The sequence below is a fragment of the Amyelois transitella genome, chromosome 17, assembly GCF_032362555.1.
Source record: "Amyelois transitella isolate CPQ chromosome 17, ilAmyTran1.1, whole genome shotgun sequence".
Taxonomy (NCBI): Eukaryota; Metazoa; Arthropoda; class Insecta; order Lepidoptera; family Pyralidae; genus Amyelois; species Amyelois transitella.
This window is the reverse complement of record NC_083520.1, coordinates 6,033,133-6,049,896: the sequence shown is the minus strand read 5'-3', so window position 1 is coordinate 6,049,896 and position 16,764 is coordinate 6,033,133. Positions and strand designations below refer to the sequence as shown.

The following is a 16,764-nucleotide window of genomic DNA, read 5'->3' as shown; positions in this document are numbered from 1 at the left end:
TAGATAGTCCTTTGTTCAAAACATAATTTTTATTACTATTTCGTCTGTTTTATATTTTTAAAGTTTTTTTCTCAGAATGCTATACCAAATATATGTGTGCACGTTAGTACAACTAATCGATACACCGGCAAAACAGTAACATCATTAAGAAACATGTTTTAATACCTTTGACACCGACCTTGTATTTTACCACTGGATATAAATAAGAAGACGGTACTAATGATAATTCAAGCAGAATGATCGCCTCATACATAATTATGAACCACAAAAATTACAATATTACAAAAACTGGCAACGTTGAAACAGAAACATTTGAGCTCGGAGATTGTATTCACGCATTCACAGAGTTAGAAACTGATAAGCACGTGGTCTGAACTGAACATAGTACCTACTACAACGGACAGAAAGCCTAGTAACGTATTGTTCGACTTCAGTGTCCAATACATCTCTCTCAGTGTTGCATGTTTCATTTGTGATTGCGAATTCGTAGTAGTGAAAATGCCTTGTGGTATTCCTATTAGTTTTCGTCGTAAAAAAGGTGAGACTTGATTAAGTTCATTTATACTTGGTTATTTCAAACTGTTTTTTGATAAGGTTATCTTGAAATATGCTTGATGCAAAAGGTTCATGAACTGTTATGATTGAATGTCAACACTTATTTTCATAATCATTGAAGATAATATTGTGCCAATACTTACTCGGGAGAAGGTCACATATTATACATATGTATATCGTTAGGTGATTTCGTATTACATATTTTTCTATTCTTTCCAAAGTTGATTTTATAAACTTATCTAATTTATCAGAACGTTTATTTTGTAAACTTATTTATAGCCATTATTAAACCTTTAAAAACTTAGCTACCTATATCTGTGCTATAGTACAATACAGTTACAAGAAATTGAATTTTTTGGTAATGTGTGATACCTATCTAGAGAAATTGATGTTATACCTACAAAGTAGTAATTTATCACTCTATTTAACTTACTAATCAAATGGAGTTTCAATTCGTTTATATTGACTGCATTAACATTGTCAAGATAGGTTAAAATTTGAAAACAAAGCAGCCTTAACATTCTTTATGCAAATATCAATTGTCTTCTTTCGTTACATGAAATTATAGTCCTCTAAACTTTAAAACAGGAAAAGCCTGCATGTTTTAGGCCAATATTTTATATAAAACGATAGATGCTTTATGTTTATTGAATGTCTACTTTTCAAACTGACGTCCTATTGTAAACGCAAATTATTGTGAATATATATTGCCGGTTTTGTGAGCCAGCAAATCATCAACTTTAATTACTGATCTCCGCTTAAATGTTAAAGCCTCGTATTGCTTACCAATAGCGTAAACAAGTCTTCGCTTTATATTAATTTTCCTAATGCCTGTAATTTTGAACCGTCAAAATATTTTTGTATGCTAATGATTGATCATTTTAACTCTCGTCCGTATGTAGTCAACTATTGTCTTTGTTACTTTATATCAGTCGTCTTTAAAAAACATACTTAATAACTGAATTGCCACTATACCAGGGCAGCAACCGGATTTGGTATGTCAGACTTTAGTACTGTTTGTGTCTTACTTACGCCAGCTTTCCGTGAGAACTTCATAAATTCGTGATCGTGATACAACAGCGTAATTGCAAGATTTTATCCGCATTCCATGTTTGTTTCTGTATCTGCATACCTACATGCTTTCAAAACTGTGTGAATTTGCTGCAGGTGCATCTAACTGGCATCAGATAACATTATACAATGTTGATTATGAAATTGGAGAAATCCTTCAGCTGTGAATAAAATTTCAATTAAACAATGATATTGATTTCCGTGATTTTTAAGATTTAACTTCTAATCTTGAATTTCGTATAGTCTAGCCTATTGCAATTTCTTTATTATTTTTATCCTTAAACAATAATATTAAATTAATCATTTTCAGTTTTATTCTATTGTAGCTGATGAACCTACCTACACGCGACACACTTGTGCAAAGAAAGAATTAACATTCAATGAATTACTAAAAGTGAAAATAATGCATCACATTACAATATGTGTATCAATAATGAATTTATGAAATCGTATTGTGTTCACAAAGTGATTGTGAAACCTCGTTACTAACCGCGTTCACATCCGAGATGATATTTGAGATCGAAATATTAATTATCATTTTGTCATAAAATACTGAGAATACAAACACGTCAAATTTATATCCGATTGAGATCTGGAACCTTATCAAAATTTATTAACCATTAATTTACAGTGGATATTACTCCTTTCCTCTTGAAACATCCTGTCGGTTGAAGGGTTTTGAAGAGAAAGTATAGGATAGAAGGGGTTTGAAGAGAAATGTGTATAGGATAGATACCGTACGTCGTAATTGTAAACTTGCCTTCACTTTGAATTTCGTGAAATAAGTTATAAAAAAGTTTTAGACTTAAAATAACTCGTAAGTACGTATGGCCTTTAGTAATTTAAATATAAAGTTTATGTACTTTATATTTTGTGGTTTCTGTCTCATCTAGTACAGCATCGATGATGGAATCGACGACCGTGAGCGTGAAGATAGAGATTTCTATTTGTTTATTGGTGCAAGGCCTCAGAAACAAAATTCACTTTACTTTCACTGCCTATTTTAATTTCCAAATTCGACATTAGTGCCTTTGTTATTATGGTTCTTCTAATTCAAAAAGTAATTTATGAAAACGTAACTCTCTTTTGAAATGATTCACAAAAGTTCAGCATACTTCAATGACACAGCAAATAACTTATGGCGGTACATAACTTGACCTTTATTTATGTAAGAAGTGTAAACGAGCCAAGTAAAGAGCGTACCTATCTCTAATATCGCAGTGTTTGCGTGCGTTGGTTCTCACGGACACGTTTTTAACATTACTATGAAAGTAGATACGACATTGATGGATAAAACGTCCAAACGAGATTTTTTATGTAACCCTTTGAGCACTTTCTTTAATCCTATTCTCACGTAAGATGTCGTGAATAGGTTGACCTGACACAGCAGGAATGAGATTGATTGTCCATGGACCTAATGTAAAACTGTCAAACCGGTCTATATTGTAGGCATGTACCTAGTATGAACGGTTTACATAGGTACATTTGTTTTACATTGTACTCGTATCCACACAACATAAGTGTAATTTCTTAGGTTGAAACTTATCCAACATCGCTAGAAATAATTAACATCAGATCTATAAATTTTATTCGAGTTGATGAAATAAATTTTCTGATAAATCCGTGAAGCAAGACTAATCCGTGATCTTTTCGGTAATATTTACCCAAATAGGAAGTAATTTTGTGCTTTATTACATGTTTCACGCGAATCGTAATTCATAATTAAACTTCATATAACACGGATACGCTCGCTTTCTTCTCCGATCAAAATCATTATATTACGAAATAATTTGAGTAAAGTAACATTGTCAGTTCTTCGAGATCATGAGTTAGAAATCTTTTTTGATGTCAAATTCCCCAAGGTGTTGGCAGGACATCGGTTAAGATTTGAACTCGACTCTTTCCGCTCACTACTGCTATGCTTTCCGGTTTAATGGGCCAACAGAATATTAATAGATTAAACTCCCTATAAAAAGACACGACACGACGGACCCTGTATTTAAATGTTAACGATTATATAAATCTCAGACAAACTATGGCAAAAGACAACAGATAACCGTTGTATGGAATGAACTGATCGCATTGGCCTATAAACGTGACATTCTTGGCATCGTTAATCCATTTGTGGTTAAGACCACTTTTATAAGGGGATCTAAAAGCATGTTTTGCAATAGTTGCTGTGAAGTGGTTTTACTTATAATGCCAGCTTACCGCGTTGGTGAGATAACAAAGAGTTTTGCTAGTTTTGAAGATAACTTAAATATATCGCAAGTTATTATGGTATGACCTGTTTAAAACTGTCTCTTTGTCAAACATATCCAATTTTCACCTCTCCAAAACTTTTGTTGAATCGAATTGAAAATTAAAATAACGATCTAGATCTATTTCTTTAGAAATGTATGTATCCATTATGGTTAAATTGAGTTCATTGTATTTACTAAAGACCTAGATGAAATAGTTCTCTTAGTCATCGACGGCTGTGCTGCACAACTTTGGCCCGAGATATTTATGGCTTTGTTCCTATAATAGCGTTGTTGTGATTCGAACCTTACCAGTAGACTAAACAGAAAAATTACAAGCTTTGCATCAAGCTTGTAATTTTTCTGTTTAGTCGTCTAGCTGCTCTTTTTATATTCCTGTAAGCAGTATGGATGACCTTTCAGTCTGTATATCTCTTTAGTTGCTTATATGTTTTGGTATAATAATGTTAATTCAATTTTGTTTAATTTATTGTCAACTATCGGTCTTCTTCACCCTTTCTTATTAAAATCAATATTCTTCTGAATGGGTATCTAAATAATGTGCTGAGCTTTAGAAATTTATCCCTCCGCCTTCAAGAACGAGTTTGGAAAAGTCATGAATGTATGATTTAAAGACCCTTCTGAGAGAATTCTCCTCCCCCGTAAACGCCAATCGTAGGCAAAACGTACCAGTCGCAGCCTTGCACTGAGTCCCCCCTCGACACATTTAGACTCGTTGCCCGTCAGTTTTTCCCTAAACTCCCTATAAACTTGCGTGTCGACATCATTACATTCTCTAATTATTCCTTATGGCGCTACACCTAAATTCAGAACTATATTATACATTAGCATTGGACTAAATTTCATTAAATATCCATATAACTACAGGCTTTTTACAGCCGTATTTCTGAAAGTATCGATGACGTTAGACCCCCATCAAATGTCTAGGCTGATCAAAACAGTTACACTAATTTGGTTTTCGGAAACCCCTTACTTACGAGTATCTTTTAGTCTACACCACCATTGTTTTTACATTTCATTTAGTAAAAGAGTAAAAGTAAAACAGTTACCTACTAAATCGTGACTTCATTTCTCAATTATTTTCTTCAATTTAATAACTTGAATCGTCGCATTATTATCAAATTAACTTTCTATAGATTCTGTTTCATCATCTCAAATATCCGATGTCTTGGCACCACCTTCAAGACTTAATAAAATTGTTACCTAAGTTAGTGACAAAGTAATATAATCATTCCAAACTCAAGAAATTAGTACCCATGTTTAGCAGACTAATCAGGTTTGTCACAAAAAAGAACAAATAGCAATTTGTTTTCGCGGCATGCGTGAATGTAGTGATGTTGATGTGGTACACGTGACGTCTGTCTGTCTGTGCTCTTTAGTATTGGGAACGTACAGTGATCTTCTCGGAAAGGTTAAATTGGCGAAATCGTTTGATATATTCGGCATTTTAAGTGGCAAGGAGGCATCATTATATCAATTTACTTACTGAAACAGTCAAGCTTGCATTCTTTATTTATTATACTTATTTATAATGCGGCTTTTTAAACGGCATTATTGAATGAAGTATGATTTTTCTGTCTTTCAATTAAATTGATATAGTATTTCACATCTTTTATTCGTCATCAGCCTTTTTAGTGTTGATCCCGTTTTCGTCCTCCCTAGGGATGCTATATCCAATATCCGAGAGCGATTTCCACGTCTTTATATTTATTCCTATTATCTGTCTATTTAGCTTAAGATATCTGATACAAAACATTTCTCTGGTATCAAGATGACCCTATTATGGGGCTCAGTACCGTTTTATCGGCTGGCTAAGTCAATTAAAAGTACAGTCATGCTCATACGCCACTCGAACGCCCTCAATCGGGATGCAGTTGCGCAGGCGCAGTTTCCAGACCACGTTACTCTCCCGTTATCTATATGATTGATATTTATAGCCTTTTAAAAAGTCATAACTACAAACATTGCTTTAATCTTAGTATGAAAAATTTTAAGGTTTTCAAGGTCGTCTGGTTTTTATTATTTATGTCATCGTTTTACTTGTGTCGTATTTTGTTACATTGATTATATTATGTCTAAGAATTAATAAGGAGGTTTGGATAACTGGAATTAATGATTAGGAATGCCGTGAAGGAAGTAATCAGTCATCGTCCACTTTAAATTATGCTAATTAGCAGGACTTTATTAAGTACCTATATGAGTGACATAGTAATGCTATGTTTATTATCTCTCTCTTACTTTATGTTTATTTACATTTATTTCAATCCCAAGATGTTGTTAGCCAACAACTAATACCTAGATCATATTAAGATCATAATAATATGATTTTAACAATCATGAAATTAGTTTTTAATATTTTTAATAATTATCAAGATTATGTCAATTTTCAAGTTTTCGATGTGCTGTAACAGTTATATTAGGCATATGTACTAGACCCATGGTCGTTTTATAGTAAAGTCTTAACTAAATAGGAACCTTTTATCTTACCTATAACTTTGCGGAATTATCAATCAAAAGGTTATGGTTTATGATTTTCGTCTATCCTAAGCTTAGATGAAAGATCAATAATACTAAAAAAACGAATATTCGAGATCTATAGATAGTCGTATTCACACTGGCATAAATAAAATGAATTAGGGCATCCTCCCCAATGAAGATATAATCGCTACGTTTTATGATCTGTCCTAAACGTAAAGTGGTAATGTTTTTTTGTTTCTCGGTTTCATGTTTCAATGTTTTAGAGATAAAATATTAATGTGTTTATAAAACAGCCTCCCTTACTCAATGGAGGTCAGCAATGCTAAGGTTAACAATATTATTGGAAAAGCTTTGCCAGCGAGGATTGCGTGAGTTCAGTTGTAATAATAATCCTAATCGATATGGAGGTTGTGGCCGCCGACCGGCTCACATTATTACATCATATTTACTCGCCATGTCCTTGCTACTGTACAAATTTAAGATGTAATATTACAATTTGAATTTATGCAGTAAAACATATGTACTTAATTACAAGGATTCTACAGGATATTCGGTCCTACAAGTCAGTGCAATTATATTCTTGGTTTTTCAAAATAACAAAACTATATCAAACAATGAATGGAATTGCTACAATGCAATTGTTAGTATCGTTTATCGATGTTATAAATCTAGGTAGTAAATGAAGGTAGGCAGTTTAAAAAAATAATAGGAAAGCATTATTATCTGCAAACTTCTACTTGTGCCGTGTGGTTTCCGGCACCAATACAAAAAAGAATAGGACCACTCCATCTCTTTCCCATGGATGTCGTAAAAGCCGACTAAGGGGTAGGCTTATAAACTTGGGATTATCCTTTTAGGCGATGGGCTAGCAACCTGTCACTATTTGAATCTCAATCCTATCTTAAAGCCAAATAGCTGAACGTGGCCTATCAGTCTTTACAAGACTGTAGGCTCTGTCTACCCCGCAAGGGATATAGACGTGATTGTATGTATGTATGTATGTTCTACTTGTTCAAGTCTATCATATATAGCCTATAAATAACGGCTCAAAACATGTAACGGTTATAACATTATCATATGTTCTTGTTTTAGGCAAGCGGCATCTCCAACAGCAACAATCGTCGAAGTCCTCCCGGTCGCCGTCACCTGAGCCTGCGCCGGCGTCGCCCAATGGCGACACGTTCCGACCGCTACCACGCACGCCGCCGCCGACCCGAGTCGGGCCGCCGCCTTCACCGCCCGTGCCGACGCATCCTGTAGCACCAGTAGCTCCTGAACCCTCAGGTAACGAATTATTCATAAAAATAAATAAATAAATATATACGGGACAAATTACACGGATTGAGTTAGGCTCGAAGTAAGTTCGAATCTTGTGTTACGAGATACTAACTCAACGATACTATATTTTATAATAAATACTTATATAGATAAACATCCAAGACCCAGGCCAATCCGAAAAAGTTTTTTTCTTATGACGCCCTGGCCGGGATTCGAACCCGGGACCTACGGTGTCACAGACAAGCGTACTGCCGCTGCGCCACAGAGGCCGTCAAAATGCAAAAGTATACTAATAGTTTCCAAATTGCACTGTGATTGATTGATTTTTCAATTAGGTCCGCTCCTGTGGAATAGGAGATCGCTAATATCCTGCTGGCGACACCACCGTTCGCCATACACATCCTATGGTAACAGTAACGATTTTTGGATGTGTAAAAAAATATTCTGTGAAGCTTGGACGAACATTAATGTCCTGGCTAAACAAATCTATACCTAGATAAATACCAATGAATAAGAAGGGTGCATTTCAAAGAGCTGTCTTCATTATCAGATAGCTGTTATTAGGTTGTATTTACAAATAATGTAACACTAAGATTGGTCCATGTTACACTCATCAGATACGCTATTAGATTTTAAAAATACCTTAAATAGCGACTAATGCACAATCTGTTTGTTATTTCAAATGTCCTATTGTAAGAGAAGACTCGTAAGAGGTAATATTTTGTTACCCTATTGTTGTATTGTATCCTAGGTTTCCAGTATGAAAGTCAAGTTAATTTATTATTTATATTCTTATTTATGGTAATAGGTGAGGCTTTTACCGTTCGGTTCAATTCGTTATTTTGGGTTTAACTTGAACTTCCAGGGCCACAAACGCTACAGCCATGTTCGAGCTGCGGCCGCACATTCCTGCCGCAATCCCTGGCCAAGCACGAGAAGATATGCGAGAAGATGACAGTCAAGAAGAGGAAGACATTCGACTCGTCCCGGCAGAGGCGCGAAGGTAAGTCATAACTACGCTTGTCAAACTGGCTACTGGTGAAGGGATTTTGCTGTGGTGAACGGGTTCATTGATTTTGATTTCCATTCCATTAAATTCCATCTAATTATTTTATTTGTACAACTTATTAGTTCGTCGATATATTATTTGAATGTAAAATTATGTTTATTTTATTCGTTATTGGTGATTAGTATGTGTGGTACCATTTTATCTATTTTAAGTATTTCGAATATATTATAAGCATGATTTATTTTGATAATTTGATGATTTTGTTTTTGTGGGTAATAAGGGCTGGCTCCGGCGAATGGCGCTAGTGCTAATAGCGGTGAGTGGGTGGTCTGTTTGAAGTTCGTTTAGAATCTGTCTACACTGTGTGAACGTTTTAACTAACGCAACTAATTCAATTAAGTTTCACTATACATCACTAATTAATACTAACGTGGAATTCTAATAACAGTGAGCATCCGGGTATTGATGAACGTGTTCAAAAAGTCGCAAATGTAATCTGTTATGAACAACAGCACCTTTAACATAGGTACAATGACGAATAATACCTCTGAATGAATTAACGTAGGAAATTTTTCTTTATCTTGCTTCTTGATAGGGCATGATAAATGACATGATAATACTTTTACACAATGTTGTCTTAACCTTGGAAACTATGGGACCATGTTATGCTACACTTTTACCGACATTAAATAGAATAATTATGATTGTTTAATACTAATTTTTATATTCTGTCGGTATTGTGTTATTAATAGGTACCTACATTATGCAGGTTGCACCCTGCCGGACCCCGGCGTCCCTTTAAGAATCCGATCTCGGAGTGGGAAATTTAGTTGAAGCTATTTTAATTTGATATCCTTGACCTTATCGATAGAGAAACCTATCTCATCTTGGATCATATAGTTACACATTTAGTCTTTTTAACTGTGTTCCCTCAGGATGTTTCTCCTATGTATATTTTCTTAGGTATTGGAAATTTATTACTAGAAGCTTAAATAGCACACCTTGTTTACTTTTGCGCTGACACTAATAAACAAAACTTAAAAGCCTTAACATGTAAACCTAAATATCTATTGAAATGCACTATTGTGACATGGACATAATATGTAGGTATGTTTCAACTCGACTAGTTACAAATTTGTCCCGTATTTACATAAATTACTTATACATATTTGTTTATGAACTATTTAGCAACACACGCCCACTTCTGAAGTGACGGCCATAGAAACCATAGAGTGTGACGTTTTACATGTCTTTGTGTAATATAATAAGGTAATGGCTAATCAACAAGTTGACATGGGAGAGGTGGTATTGTCTCGTCCATCTTTTATTTTGCTTTTATCTTAATTTAAAGCTTGTATGTCCTTGTCGTAACTGATTGAAAATGACAAAGCGTGATGCTATAGGTAATTTAAATTAGCTATAGAATTTTCGTCGTGTTCTTTTAGTTTATCTATGTTCATGTTCAGAAAATTTCAAATAAAATATTTTTTCGCAGTATCTTACAAAACTATGCAACAACTAGGTATGGTATGAAGTGACTCATCAACTCGAAGACTAAGAGTTCATACCTATAGCTACCGTAAACAATAAGTAACCGTTTTAACGCAAGTGTTTGCAAAACTGGTTGTTAGTTTAACAATGCTGTTAAGTAATTTTACAGAACAATACCTAGAAAATGTTAATACCTGTGATTATTACGTTTAACGGGCAATATAGGTACCAGGCAAAGGCTCCATGTATAATGCTACTTATATTTGTTTAACGTCTAATTTTTATGATTTTGATCACAACAAGTTTAAACTAATAATTACTATGGAACAGACTGATGAAACGTCATTGTATGGAAATTTTCTTTTTCTAATATTCATCAAAATGAAATATTATGTAGCGAAGAATTGTAATGACGGAAAATGATTTTCAGGTACAGACTTGGAACAGTATTTGCCAAAGAATTTCGGTCTTCCAGAAAACAGCCCATTCCTGGAGAAGAGTCCTCCGAACACCGCCAAGGTCGCGCCCAAACCAAAGCAACAGTCTGTCAGAACAGCTATCACTAAGGTATGTACAAAAAACTACCATTAGAAGAATTAATTTACTACGAAAGAGAGGGTACTGTCCTGATTGGGTCCTATAAAGTTTTTGACGAATGTTGACAAGGAACATCATACAGCCTCAAAAAATCACGCCTCTTTCCTGCCTTTCATTATATCTCTTCATCCAAAGCTATAATGTAGGCGTCTAGCAAAGGACGCCATACTTCTCAGTCTTAAGCTTTCAGGAATATAGACCAGATCGTCCGTCCATCTGTTAAATGGTTCAAACCACGGTTATCAACGTTGATTAAGTAGCTTATAATGATCTGCCCCCAGCCGACATCAGACCTGCAGCGCTGCCCGCACTGCAGCCGCGCGTTCGGGCCGCGCGCGTTCGAGCGGCACGTGGAGTGGTGCGCCGACAAGGCCAAGATCCTGCCCGCCGCGCCCGCGCAGCCGCCGCCGCACCTCGCCGACGCCAAGCAGCGCCTCAACGCGCGCACGCAGTACAAGGCGCCGCCCGTGCGCGGCCGGCGGTCGGTCCACCCTCTCTGTACCTATCGAGACAGGCGCCTACATCCGCCGCCGCAACTCACTGATACCAAGCGGCGCCTCAATGCGCACGCAGTACAAGGCGCTGCCGAGCGCGCACGCAGTACAAACCTTTATCTCTCCCATAGATGTCGTAAAAGGCAACTAAGAGATAGATTTATAAACTTGGGATTCGTCTTAAAGGCGATGGGCTAGCAACCTGTCACTATTTGTATCTCAATTCCATTAAGCCATACAGCTGAATGGGTCCACCCCGCAAAGGATATACATAGACGTGACTATGTATGTATATAGATAAGTACGTAAAAAGAGTGATTGGGACACGATCCTTGTCGGATTTTAAACTCTGCCTCCTGTTGCATTGAGCTTTATATTACACGTTAACCATTCGATCCCCAATACTGACCAGACAATTTCCCTTTTTGTTGAAATCCATTAACATTATTAAGATTTGATAATTTGGTGAATGTTCGCAATTAGAAACAAACTTTTTGCTTTGACAGATCGTCTCAAACCCGCGACAAGTCGTCGAACAGCCGGTCGGCGTCGGTGGAGTCGTCGCGGGGCGTGTCGCCGCCGCGCGAGTACGGCGACTACAGGACGGGCAGAACTAGGGCTTCAGGCAAGTTACGACAAGTTTTCTTAGCGTTTACAATAAAAAATACCTATAGTACCAGACGAGCTTGTTTTAAAATGTTAATGAAAATAATATTTATTCAGTCTGTTTTGTTATAATTGATTCTGTTGCACTGGCTTCTACTTTAGTTTCCCCCCCTATTAGTTACATTTTTATTAGGATAAAGCAAAAGGTGTTGAACTGCGCAGAGATCGTAACAAGTTGAAAAATGTAGTCTCTGCACACCTCTCCGGGAAAGAGGCGTAAAAGATCCAAAGTAAGACACACACCTAAGTACTGCAGTAGTCTGTTAGATATTCATTGTAAATTGGCGTCACTGATGAAAACACCGCAGTTTAATTTGATCCGTCACTGCTTCTGTGATTTGGAGGGGTAAGTACTTAGGAGTTTTCCAATTATTTATTTGATGTCAATAACAACGATGTGATACATTCATCATGGCCTCTGTGGCGCAGCGGTAATACGCTTATCTGTGACACCGGAGGTCCCGGGTTCGAATCCCGGTCAGGGCATGATGAGAAACGAACTTTCTCTGATTGGTCTAGGTTTTGGATGTTTATCTATCTAAGTATTTATTATAAAATATAGTATCGTTGAGTTAGTATCTCGTAACACAAGTTTCGAACTTACTTCGAGGCTAACTCAATCTGTGTAATTTGTCCCGTATATATTTATATTTATTTACATTATGTCCAATGTTACGAATTTAAGTATTTGGTTTATAGTCACATCACGGTCGAAGACTAAAAGTTTGAGACTTCGCCATATTTGGTCAACATATATACAATTGTTGTGTGGTAATCATGATTTGTGGCTTACAGAATCTCTATCGAGCAACGATCACGAGGAGTCTCCCCACGTACCAGTTATAAGGAACTCCAGAAATTCCAACAACAGTTCCGGAGACGCCAATGTGAAAGCCAGACAAGCCAGGCTTGCGAGAGACCTCAGCAGTTCAAGGTATGAATTCTCTTTTGAAAACTACATAGTTATCTATCATTATTGGCTTAGACACGAAACCCAATGGACATGCTTTACTAATTCGAGATCGTACAATATGCCCATAAGGAGTGAAAAATATCATTGTTTTATTTTTTAAATATCGTGATTCTAAAGGGTTTCGTTTACTATATGTATTTGTAAAGTAGCGAATAAGGGGAAAGGAAGGTATAGACATATTTTAATTTGCTTTTTATAAGTACCTATTTTCATGAATTTTAAATTAACAACTTATTCCTGTCTCCTTGTTTGTTACAATAGATTTTTGCTACGAAAAATTCACCTTCCTTTCCCTATTGTAGAAAACCCCAAGAGTCCCAACCATCCTCTGTCCAAACAAGTAGCACCGATCCTAACATAAAGAAAAGCGCAAACCAAAACAAAACCAGACTGAATGTAAAAAAACAACAGCAATTGAAAAAGCTCGAAGAACTTGCAAATAAATACAAAGAAAAGTCAGTCAAAGAAGCTGCAGATATTTCCAATAAAAAAACAGTAGACAAAAGTCAGATACCACTTGTGAAGAAGAAAGATGTGGGATCTTTTAAACGTAATAATAACCAAAGTTGTGAAAGTGTTTCTACTTCGGATGTTAAAAGTGAAGTAGGAGTAATGAAACAGACTAAAACCAAATTACGTATAGCAACAAAAATACAAGAAAAATCTGTAATGAATTCCAATGCCAAAGAAAAGGCGAAAGTTAAAATAAGAAAACTATCTGGTAAATTAGCAAAAGAAAACAGTATGAGTCTGGATAGCCTTGAAGATGCTTCGAAAAAATCTGATAAAAATTGTCAATCAATAGGAATAAACACGGAATTGTTATGTCCATCAATACCATGCATAATTTATGAAAACCCAGAAATGAAAAAATCTAGTAAGAACCGTAAAACAAGATCTAAAGAGATTAATAATGTATTAAAATTGACAGACACCTGTACACCCGAACCGAAGATTGAATTACTGTACAAAAACTTGACTGTCGTCAGCTCGTGCGACATAGAAGCAAAATTGGATTCTGTAAAAGAAAGTTTTTCCAAAGAATATAATACAACGACAGAATCTAATGACTACATTACTACACCCAGCATGTCCGATCAATTAATTTCTGATTTTACCGATTCAACGTCTAATATATTTAAGGGAAATATACCATCTGTTGATGTCGGCGGCCAGAAAGTTGATACATTTGCCAATGTGAAGTTTAATAGCCAGATCACAGAGGAAACGTATCAAGTATCCGAACAGAACTGTGGTGAAAGCCAATATCCATCTGTTGAAAATTTAGAAGAAAATTATGGTCGTGATATAAGCGCGGAAACGTTCAATGATTCTATAGAACAAAATGGAGATAACGAATTTGTAGAAGATAACTTTAGTCGTCATGGGAGTGGTGAAACTTACACGAAGTTTACAGAAAATGCAGATGATTTAGAAGAATTTCTTAATATAACAGACAAAATGATAAGTAACAAAAGTCACAATAATATGTCTGAGATAGAAAAAGAAATGGAAAATATCTGTACACCTAAAACAAATTCCCTCGAAGCTATAAATAGTAATAGTTTAGAAAATATGGCAGCAGATTCCGAGAAACACATATTTTCTGACACATTTCAAGAATTAAAGAATAATTTAAAGGAATTACTAAAAAGTGCAAATAGGGAATCTGTTGAAACAGATACACTTGTAACAAATATTGACGAAACTAGTAAAAATGTTTGCGATATGGAACACATAACCGTGTATGGGTTGAAATTTTATGATAATGTTGCAAGTGGACCTTCTGAACAAAAGTTGATCCCCGAAAATATGGCACTACAGCTTGAAGAAAAGTATGTACAGGAAAATAAAGTCCCGCTGTTAAAACTACCCAATATATCAGAAAACAACAAGTTTGAAAATAAACTAAAATGCAATAAAAAAAGAATGCAGAGGATATACAAACCAAACAGAAAATTCGAAATGTTGAGTCAACAAAATCGCGCAAAAACATTCATAAAAAACGAGCAAGAAGAGAATAGTGATGGACAGTCGATAACATCAGAAGCCCCGCCGCTAAAGCTCCCGCGTATTGAAAATAAGAGGTCAGACCACCTTTTTATTCCATTTCCCTCAGTCCTTCCTTAAGCTTACTTATATAGGTTATTATTGTAAGTAAAATAATCTTATTAAACAAATGTATGTGATAGTTATTATTAACAACGCTTGTTGAATGTTTCAGGCTTGACGATAATTACGACCCGTTCGTATCAGCAGCTAGACAGATGAAAGAACTCATGTCTTCAGACACAAACATTCCTAAGAAAATACACAATGCATCCAAAGACTCCAACAGAACACTCCCTATCCTTCGTCCCACTAAAGAAAAGACACCATCCTCATATCTTCGAACAGATAACACTAAATTAATGAAAGACACACTAAATAAGACATATCAAAAGACACCAACTTTACAAAGAATGAAATCATTCGGCAGCACAAACAATGAAAACACAAACACCATAGGTAGTAGATGCAGTTCATTTAGATTAAATAGGAATGACAAGAAATCTAGTCAAACAAAATTAAATACAACATTCACAAAATCCAGTAAAGAAAACGTAGGTACTATGGATAAGAACTACTTTAATCGCAACAGTAGTCTTAATAGGTCCTTTTCGAGTTACACCGCTTCTAATTACAGTACACCAAAACCAAAAGAAAAAATTCCAAAAATAGCAACGTCAATGTACCACAGTTTCCAAAGAAGTACAATAAAGCAACCCGTGAAATTAGATAAGATAAATAGAGATAACGAAAAGAAAAACTTTGTTAACCTTGATGTGGTTCTAACCGACGATAATTCATCCATGACAGATAGTAATTATATAGACCCCAGACTTATAAATGAAAATGATAACTTGCCACTTAATGTCAATATTATTTTAAATAATCCTGATATAATTAGTAGCATGGAATCACTACTTACGACGGAAAATTTGCCTGCCAAGTTTGAATCATTTAACACAAATAAACAAATAAATAACAAGGATGATAATTCAAATGATGTTTTAAATTCTAAATTTAAGTGTATGAAAATAGAAAGTAACAATAATATAAAATCTACTGCCCCAACTATAGATGATCTAAGTGCACAATATGATAAAATTATGTCGTCCTTAGAACAAAGTATAGCTTCTAAAACGTCAATCAGGGACGACGATTCTCTTTGCGAGGATTTTGATATAGAAGAGTTTATGATTTCATTTGATGATGAAATTAATAAGCAAAAAGCGGAAAAAAGGACATGTAGTTCCACAACTAGAGTAGTTAAGCGATCTGAGTTAACTGATAGTAATAGGGTGTCTGAAATGAACAGTATGTGTTCGTCTCCCGTAGTTAAGAGTAGTAGTAACGGCATGATCCCAGTTAACAAATCAATGTCTCTTAATTTTAGCAGTAACAATATCGTGAATGAGAGCCTTTTCCCATCCTCTGTGAAGCGTTCCACTTCCCTCCTTGACTCCATTCAAAAGAAAAACTCGATAAAACAGGACAGTGCGAAGAGTCGTAAAAAAGCCGACCAAGTAGAGCAAGATTTAATGCAATCCTTAAAAGATTTCGACAAATTCTACGAATCTGAAAGACATGAGAGCAAGTCGATGAAAGAGGTGGCTAATTATACTTCGTCACACAATGGTACCACGAAACGAGATATGCGGGTCAAAGCGGATCGAATGAACAAGAAAGCTGACAACGTTTCTAATGGAAACTATACGCCAAATGGAAAAGTTAGCAACGACTCTGCTTATAGCAGGTTAGTCAGGTAAAATTTTATTTACACCTTCCGCTTGTCAGTGGAATTGCCAAGAGATTACTTCAACGTGTTTTAACAAGACTATCAATTTG

At 35.5% G+C, this 16,764-nt stretch overlaps 1 protein-coding gene across 6 annotated transcripts in view; it reads left to right on the top strand.

Moving 5' to 3' along the window:
- Positions 1–16,764, top strand: part of LOC106134326 (probable cyclin-dependent serine/threonine-protein kinase DDB_G0292550) — a 35,372-nt gene that overhangs the window by 16,821 nt on the left and 1,787 nt on the right. For 2 of the 6 annotated variants that reach the window (XM_013334345.2, XM_013334343.2), the window contains exons 2-8: positions 7,458–7,649; positions 8,509–8,646; positions 10,574–10,710; positions 11,022–11,221; positions 11,741–11,859; positions 12,696–12,834; positions 15,098–16,681. In XM_013334345.2, the coding sequence (XP_013189799.2) occupies positions 7,458–7,649; positions 8,509–8,646; positions 10,574–10,710; positions 11,022–11,221; positions 11,741–11,859; positions 12,696–12,834; positions 15,098–16,681 (2,509 nt within the window). Of the gene's footprint in view, positions 1–324; positions 539–7,457; positions 7,650–8,508; positions 8,647–10,573; positions 10,711–11,021; positions 11,222–11,740; positions 11,860–12,695; positions 12,835–13,175; positions 14,961–15,097; positions 16,682–16,764 lie in introns of those variants that run through there. The other 4 variants (XM_060948902.1, XM_060948900.1, XM_060948901.1 and 1 more) reach the window with 4 other exon arrangements.